Raw genomic sequence first — 9722 nt, forward strand, 5'->3', positions numbered from 1 at the left:
GAGTTTTGGGCTTCTGTTTGAATAGTTGTAATAGTCAATCTTTAATAGCATTATCATGAATTTCACCATAATTCCCTGAGAGTACAGAGCAGACAGAGCCCACAATACTGTTTCTCAAGCATGTGTGTTGTATTTTTCTTTTACAACAATGATATAAGTATTTGCTTAAAAAGTGATATTTATTTAGACATTTCTTTAAAATCTTTCTTCAAAGTTTAAATTACTTCTTAAAAGAATGAAATCACCAAGAACATTAAAAGATTATCTGTAGTGTTATCATCCCCAGTCACCAAGTTTTATACATTCTACCTTCAGAGAATTTCAGTACTTCTCAGTCTACACCACACATGGTGCCAAGACGTCTCTCTCCAAACTTGGTCCGACAAATTTCATAAAATATTCTTCCATCCGGTCTTTGTCACATTGGATTTGTAAGATGATTCCCTTCTGCTATCTCTGTAAGCAGAGAAGGAGAGGCCTTCTCTTAAGTCCTGATATTGAAAGTACTCTGCTATGGCTCTAAGGTGACTAACACATAGGTTTATTTCTTCTGATTGCTTGGTACTCTTCAACGTGACTAAAATACTTTCACATTTGCTCTTTAAGATGCACATTCTAAAAAGCATAACTTAGGAGATATGATTAAAAATGATTACTTTTTAGTATTTTCCAATATGAAGTCACTAGGGGTGAATTATGTGGAAAGATTAATAAAACTGTTTATTATGATCACTTAAGATATTCATTATTAAAACTTGGAGCAAGTGACACTGGGAAAGTACTTTTTCATGTAATCACTGGAAATTAAAAATGTTGCTAACATAAATGTTGCCCAACAATAACTAACACATTCTGCCATGAACATTTTGGAAAGAATGGCTGCATTATTCACTTAGTAAAACAACTGAGGAATTATATTTAACAAAGCATAGAGATTGGTGGATTTCACTATAATCATTTTGAATGTGCTGTTATGTACTTTAGTATTAAGTTTGAGGTAATGTTGAGTGATTCATTGTCAATATTCCTCCTTTGAATTAAGTTAAAAGTCACAGAATACATCTCAAACAATAATTCTTTACCTAACCTTTCTTTATGTTCCCACCCAAAACTTAATGAAAATTGTAAGAGAATTTTTTCAAAGGCTTGTTAGTCATTCCTTTTCTCCTTGACTATTGTGTAATTAACCAGTAATTTAGGCATGAAAAAGATAACTTTATATACAGGAAAAGGATTCAAGATAAATAACATCTAATATATGCTAGGTATATATTATGAATAAAATCAACACATACTCAAGCTGGAGGAGATAGATCAATTTACAAGGAATTCAGTTCCATTTGTCCCATATGGCTATTTGAATAATGTTTCCACCACAGACTATACTTCCAGAGCATTTCTCCTGTGATTTTGCCTCCAAAACCTAAATGAATGCTCTCAGCCAGCAGCAGATTGTAACTAAAAGTAATTAATTTCCTCTATTCTCTCTTATTCTCTTTATGATCTTATTCTTTATCTTTATTCTCCTTCTCCACACCCTCATCTGTATTATAATCTCTATTCTATCTTAAAGCACACAGTGCTATTAAAATAAATGAGGAACTTAGTGAGTGAGAAAGTGTAAAACAAAGGAAAGTGAGAATATTAGAAATTGCCTCAAAATCCTTAGCTTTTAAAACAACTGTTCTATTCTAAGGATATGAAAACTTTGTCAATTTGAGTGCATAACTGCAGACAATCATTAAATAATAATCTAATCTATCTTCCTGTGTCAATGACATAAACTGCATAAAACCTCTTTTTTTAAAAATAGCTTTTTCTGAAATGAGACCTAATATAATATAGTTAACCTCTAGAACCTATAGGCAAGACTGTTTCTAAATATAGACTGTTTCAAAATGAATAAATGATAGCATCTAGTGTATTCATTTTGGCTGTGAAAAAGTTCAGGTCCTTGGAATGTAGGTAAAGAGGAATGAGTTTTAAAACACTGGTATTTGGAGAAATAAAGAATCTGACAGTTGAGAGTTTTATTGGTGATGACTCAGAAACTTTTAGGAGTTGAAGAAACAAGTAACTTTTTAAATATAATCTTTGTAGGAGGAAAAAGAAATGTTCCCAAAGTTAGTACCACAAAAATCAGGTTATTGTAATTTCTACATATTTATTTAACTTGTTTCATTTTATCTGGAAAGACATAATTTCATATTTTGAGAGTAATAAGCTGTTTTCAACTAAAGACAACCATTTGTAATGGAGATTCTTGAATATATTTGTAAATAATCATATTTCCATTCCAAATAAATACTATCTTACCTGAAAAAAGAACCTCATTTCTAGTCTCATTATTGAACGTTAGCTGTAGGGAAAAAAATAATGAAGTATAAAACTTAGAGTCTCAGACATGAGGCTTTAAAATTTGTTTTTCAAATGGTGAATAGCAAAATATAAATGTTTCAGGAAAGCAGTACATGTTAACATTTTAAGATGTAATTAGTGCACAATTTCAACCTTAAATACCAGTTAAAAAAATAAAAGCAAAGCAACTATTCTATAGGTAGCATGCTTGCAGTTTTTCTGCACATGTACAAACAGTATAGTACTGTGCTAGATGAGAATTTAATATAGTGTATTACTTAGCCTACTGTATAACACAAAATGTTATTAAACATTTAAAGCAACATGTAATTATTTGCATCAAAATTCACATGCACTATATTTGGTATTTAAAGGGAGAGGAAGGACCATTTGCAGGAGGAGGAGTTGAGTCCCAAGGTGGAGCTGTCTCTTGTGTTAAATGACACTGGCAGATTAAAGCGCTCTGATGGGGAAGGGCTTAAAGGCTGAGTCAAAAGCCAAGAAGTCTCTTTATTTACGCCTACCTCTCAGCCCTTGGCAATCTGACTAATAACAAACTGAGCTAACAAGAAAGACTAGAAAGGGAGGAAAGAGAACATTGCTGCAGCTTGGATCTACAGCCTAAGAAAGCAAGAGTTATCAATCCCAGCTCTGTTAAACATCTTGTTTATCTACTGCATTTAGCAGCTTGCAAATGGTTAACTATATGCAAAAAAAGTCAGCATAGCTGTGAAGTATGCCGTGAATTTTAATTGGGGAATAAAAGGACAACTGCTTCAGGATGATCTACTGTGCACTCTCCTTGAAATATTTTCAATGAAATGCTCAGCATTTTGTCTTTGACCAGAGGTTTTAGCTTTATAAAGCAATGGGACTTGCCAAAAAGTGACATTTGAGAAGAAAGTACGTGGCAGTTGGTGTTTTCTTTTTTAATAAAGAAACTGAATTGACTTTGAACATCTCTTCCAGCTGTGCATTACAGATAACGTCAGGAAGTCTCTGCTTTACAGGTAAGATGAATGTTTCCAGGCTTTCCTTATACCTATTTTTGCATTATTCTCAAGTGACTGAGTTTATGTTTGCCTCTTTAAAAAAATAACTTTGCCTTAAAGGATATCCAGTTTCATTCTCGCTCATTGACACAACTAATGCTGTAGCAGATGCCTGTTTTCTGTGAGCAGCAGACGTTTAGTCCAACAGCTGGCTGTAGAGAACAAGTAAAATAATATGCCACTATTTCTTTTACAGCATGCAATTTGTTATTGGAAACTAAATTATGTGTGCTTTCTGAAGGAAAGATTACTTCCAAACACCATTCTTGTATTTGAAATACAAGCAGAATATGAAAAGATTCTTTGTATTTTGTATACCATTTTTATTTTTTCCTTACTTGAAAATATGTAAATGGAGATTTTTTTGACCTCTTTAACACTGTATCAGATATTGTCAATATAGGACCACTTTTCACATTTGTGGGTATTTCTGAAAAGATTAGAAACTCTTCCCTAGGACACTTTGAAGAGTGTAAAATGCATATAAGAAAAAAAATAACGAGAGGAGAGAGTCTCATCTGGAAGTTATTTACAATTTTCTTAAGATGCTGTGCCTGGTAAAATGAATCGTATTCTTTCTTGGTAATCTGTGGAGAAGTAGTTTCAGTGTTTGTGGAAGCTAATCCACAAGTTGAAGGCTTCAACTTCAAGCTGCTTGATTCTAAGCACAGTCCTCGGAGCTGTTTAAAATCAGACTATCTCCCTATGGAAGCATTCAATCTGCTAACTTCCCCTTTATATAGAAAAGCACTGTGTTGTTTCCTGTCTTTGGTTGCCTTTTACCTTTCAGAAACTTCATACTATACATGTTTTCAATAAGACAGTGTATTTTCATGGAATGAAAGTTTATTTTCAGGATTAATGATTGGGTTCTGGGATGTATTATCTAATGGTGAATTTTAATTAGATTCAAAGTTGCTGTTCACATTCCATCCAGAAAAAGGAAAGCATTTCCAAAAGTTAAATAGTTATAACATGTGGTGTTTGTTTACCTTTCAATTTAGTCTGTATAAATTTAAAGTACACTTTTAAAAGAAGGGAATGAAATTAGATACCATTAGAGTTCCTAGTATTTACCACACCATTTTAGAGTTAGAATTTTAAAAAAAAATGCTATTTCAGATGCATGTATTAAATTTTTAAAGAGCTGGAATACTTGATGTTGTTATCCTGAACTATCACTTTTTATTGGCCAAATTAGAGATACTCTCAGTTATTTTACTATCATGAAGTTTGCCTCAGAGTCATTCTTTACAATGTTAAGCCTTATAATAAAGGAGATCAACTGCTTAATTATGTAATGACATATTCAGTGCCCTAAAGCCTGGTTCAAGACCTCATTAGGAAGTCATTAGCTAGAAGTTTATATGAGGCATTGTATGCTCTTTTATAATAGCCAGAAAGATGTGTTAAAGATTAATTTCTCTTCTTTAGTTTTTATAACACTAAACTTATCCATAGTAGAATTTAAAAGTAACAGTGAATCTTCCACCTCTAGAAATTCAATATAAAGTGTGACTCAAGTGAAATCTGAATGGACAACTTTAACCATATATATCTGATATTACTAGGCTTATACAAACTGCTCCAGACAACATAGTTAAAATTCTTTTATAAAGTTCAACTTTACTACATAGAGACATATTTTTTCTTAAGGTTTTTAAGCAAGTAATGGAATTAATAAGTATCTTCAGCCCAAATCAAAACAGGTTAAACACAGACAGAGTTATTAGATGTTATATTGTATATCCAGTTCAAAAATAAAACTAAAGGAAATACATAACGAATACATACATACATTCTCCCTAACTCTCATTTTTGAATTCCCTATAGGTCTCTCTGCTTCTGGCTAATACCTACATATTTGTCTTTTACTGTAATCTTTCAGCCTTAGATTTGTCTAGTTAGAGCTAAAAAAATAAAAAAAATCATGGTCTTCTCAAATACATAACTCTGATCATATAAAAAGTATCAATGGTCCATTTAGCCAGCACCCCTCACATCTATTAAAATGCAGATTATTTGGTAGATGTGAATGCAAATTGATACAGTATTTTAAATTCTCCTTGACCTAAATTTTAAATTTTTATCCCAGTGCAAGTTAAAAGTAAAATAAACCTGCTGGTCATAATATTTGTAAAAAATAAAATAAACTGTGGACTCAGCAATGCATTTATATATTCAAAATAATCAATATTTTGCCTTTTAGAGGAAAACCTATCATTTTGAAAATGTCAGATTCATGTCTTCCTTGCTGCTGGCCACTAAAGCCCATTGCTATTGCATTTTATTTTACAGAATCAGACCCATCACATGACAACATGAAGCTTTGGATTCATCTTTTGTATTCATCTCTCCTTGCCTGTATATCTTCACAGTCCCAATCACCAATGTCCTCTGCCTCAGCCAGAGGTTCTTGTGACTCTCTTTGCAATTGTGAGGAAAAAGACAGCATGATGCTAATAAATTGTGAAGAGAAAGGTATCAAGAAGTTATCCCAAATAAGTGTGCCACCATCACGACCTTTCCACCTAAGTTTATTAAATAATGGCTTGACAATGCTTCACACAAATGACTTTTCTGGGCTTACCAGTGCTATTTCAATACACCTTGGATTTAACAATATTGCAGATATTGAGACTGGTGCATTTAATGGCCTTGGCCTTCTTAAGCAACTTCATATCAATCACAATTCTTTAGAAATTCTTAAAGAGGATACCTTCCACGGACTGGAAAACCTGGAATTCCTACAAGCAGATAACAATTTTATTACAGTGATTGAACCAAGTGCCTTTAGCAAGCTCAACAGACTTAAAGTGTTAATTTTAAATGACAATGCTATTGAGAGTCTTCCTCCAAATATATTTCGATTTGTTCCTTTAACCCATCTAGATCTTCGTGGAAATCAGTTGCAAACATTGCCTTATGTTGGTTTTTTAGAACACATTGGCCGGATATTGGATCTCCAGTTGGAAGACAATAAATGGGCCTGCAATTGTGACTTATTACAACTAAAACTTTGGTTGGAAAACATGCCCCCACAGTCTGTAATTGGTGATGTTGTGTGCAACAGCCCTCCATTTTTCAAAGGAAGCATACTAAGCCGGCTGAAAAAGGAATCAATTTGTCCCACTCCACCAGTGTACGAAGAACATGAGGATCCTTCAGGATCATTACATCTGACAGTAACATCTTCAATAAGTGATAGTCGCATGTCAACCAAGACCACGTCTCTTTTAAAACCACCCACCAAAGCACCAGGTTTAATACCTTATATTACAAAGCCATCCACTCAACTTCCAGGACTCTACTGTCCTATTCCTTGTAACTGCAAAGTACTCTCCCCATCAGGACTTCTAATACATTGTCAAGAGCGTAATATTGAAAGCTTATCAGATCTAAAACCTCCTCCACAAAATCCTAGAAAGCTTATTCTTGCCGGGAATATTATTCATACCTTAATGAAGTCTGATCTAGTGGAATACTTCACTTTGGAAATGCTTCACTTGGGAAACAATCGTATTGAGATTCTTGAAGAAGGATCATTTATGAATTTAACAAGATTACAAAAGCTCTATCTGAATGGTAACCATCTGACCAAATTGAGTGGAGGTATGTTCCTTGGTCTCCACAGTCTTGAGTACTTATATCTTGAATACAATGGTATTAAAGAAATATTACCTGGAACCTTCAACCCAATGCCTAAACTTAAAGTCCTCTATTTAAACAACAACCTCCTACAAGTTTTACCACCACATATTTTTTCAGGGGTTCCTCTCACTAGGATAAACCTTAAAACAAACCAATTTACTCATCTGCCTGTAAGTAATATCTTGGATGACCTTGATTTACTGACTCAGATTGACCTTGAGGACAACCCCTGGGATTGTTCCTGTGACCTGGTTGGATTGCAGCAATGGATACAAAAATTAAGTAAAAACACAGTGACGGATGAAATACTCTGCACCTCTCCAGAGCATCTAGACAAAAAGGAATTGAAAGCACTCAATAGTGAACTTCTTTGCCCAGGTTTGGTCAATAACCCATCCCTGCCAACTCAGACTAGTTACATAATTGTCAATACTCCCACAGCCACAACTACAGTGGACACTATTTTTAAATCACTTACCGATGCTGTACCACTATCTGTTTTAATACTAGGACTGCTGATTGTATTCATAACTATTGTGTTCTGTGCTGCAGGGATAGTGGTTCTTGTTCTCCACCGTAGAAGAAGATACAAAAAGAAACAAGCAGATGAGCAGATGAGAGACAACAGTCCTGTGCATCTCCAGTATAGCATGTACGGCCATAAAACAACTCACCACACTACTGAAAGACCCACAGCATCACTCTATGAGCAGCACATGGTGAGCCCCATGGTTCATGTCTATAGAAGCCCATCCTTTGGCCCAAAGCATCTGGAAGAAGAAGAAGAAAAGAATGAGAAAGAGGGAAGTGATGCAAAACATCTCCAAAGAAGTCTTTTAGAAAGAGAAAATCATTCCCCACTCACAGGGTCAAGTATGAAGTACAAAACCACAGATCAATCCACTGAATTTTTATCCTTCCAGGATGCCAGTTCGTTATATAGGAATATTTTAGAGAAAGAAAGAGAACTTCAGCAACTGGGAATCACAGAATACCTAAGGAAAAACATTGCTCAACTTCAGCCTGATATGGAGGTACATTATCCAGGAGCCCATGAAGAGTTAAAGTTGATGGAGACAATAATGTACTCAAGGCCCAGGAAGGTATTAATGGAACAGACTAAAAATGAGTATTTTGAGCTGAAAGCTAATTTACATGCTGAACCTGACTACTTAGAAGTCCTGGAGCAGCAAACAGAGAGAGTTTGAGGGCTTTTTTAGAAATGCTGTGATTCTGTCTTAAGTCCAGACTTTGTAAATAAGTGCCTTATATGAGTGTGTCATCAATGAGAACTTAAGCACAGCAGTAATCCTATGGGAAAAAAAGAAGAAAAAGAAACTCAGGGATCACTGGGAGAAGCCATTGCCTTGTCTTCAGGCAATTTTATCTATCCCCAATAAAATAAATCCTTGTATGTAAATCATTCAAGGATTATAGTAATATTTCCCCATATACATAAAGTGTTTCATAGAAGTCCTCTTGCACATCTAAAAGGGTTCAATATTTGAGAAACCCTTATTTTCTTGAATTATATTACCCATGGATTAAATAGAATTGGATTTCATCATTTAAAAAGTGTAACTGTATATGTAGTTATACTATGTAAGAAATATATTGTTTATAAAACCAGTATATGTACTACAAAAATGTAAATTGTTAGATACACCTAGTTTTCTTGCAATAAAGGCAAACAGAACTGGAACTTTAAAATTACAAAGAGTAAAAAATGGAAGGTTGAATTATATAGGCTATGAGTGGCTCAAAACTTTGAACCTTTGAGAATTAAAAAATGCCACTGCTATGCTTTCTGAATTTAAAAATAAAAACTATTAATGGTTCAGGTGGAACGAATAAGAAAACTTTTTGGTTTTTCTGCACATTTTGTGTGGACAATCCTCTTGTTAATGCTGCTGTGAATTGAGGTATGTCATTTGTGCTCAAAGCTGAATTCTTATTCTTAGGATATTTTCAAAATGCTACTGATATTCAACTGTAAATATGATTAGTGCATCTATTAAGTTTGGTTTCTTTCATAGCATTAATCCTTTGTAAATTTGAATACCATGATAGAAATATGTTTCTTGTGGCAGATAAGAAATCACTGGTGTAAAACAAATAGGAAAACTATTTTATTTTTATTGACGTATACTGGTAGTTGCCATAAATTAGTAGCAAAAGGCACGTCTAAGGGTAAATGGTTTAAGTTGCCTCAAGAATGGGACAATGTAGCTTTATTTTACAAGAAAGTATAGCTAGATTTTTATGAACTATTTATTCTGTACAGTTTTGTATATTTTTGGTTCACAAAAGTAATTATTCTTGGGTGCCTTTCAAGAAAATTAAAAATACTGCTCACTCCAATAAAACTAAAATGAAAACCCTCTTTTTAAAATGTGCTTTCTTCAATTCGTGGGATCTGTCATTCAGTCAAGTCAGGATTAACTCAGGCACATGCATGCAGGCACATGGCACAAACATGCAAAACAAGGTTTCTGTTTGTTGTCATCCACACGGAAGCATTTTCTTCACCCTGTGCAAAGAGGCCATTCAGTGTTGCAATGTGATTGACATGGAGCCAAACTTTAAGTCTGACCAGTGGTTTTCCCTTTCTGGCAAATCATTTTCCCACTCAATACAAATAGAAAGGATTTAATTTTCTTC

At 34.0% G+C, this 9722-nt stretch overlaps 1 protein-coding gene across 1 annotated transcript; it reads left to right on the forward strand.

The window, feature by feature from the left end:
- The first annotated feature begins 2954 nt into the window (after positions 1–2954).
- Positions 2955–9440, forward strand: SLITRK6 (SLIT and NTRK like family member 6). Its single transcript, XM_057706984.1, has 2 exons — positions 2955–3368; positions 5709–9440. Exon 2 carries the CDS (start codon positions 5732–5734, stop codon positions 8267–8269), a length of 2538 nt encoding a protein of 845 aa, XP_057562967.1. The 5' UTR covers positions 2955–3368; positions 5709–5731; the 3' UTR covers positions 8270–9440.
- Positions 9441–9722: the final 282 nt, after the last annotated feature.

This window comes from Hippopotamus amphibius, chromosome 14 (assembly GCF_030028045.1).
Source record: "Hippopotamus amphibius kiboko isolate mHipAmp2 chromosome 14, mHipAmp2.hap2, whole genome shotgun sequence".
Lineage (NCBI taxonomy): Eukaryota > Metazoa > Chordata > Mammalia > Artiodactyla > Hippopotamidae > Hippopotamus > Hippopotamus amphibius.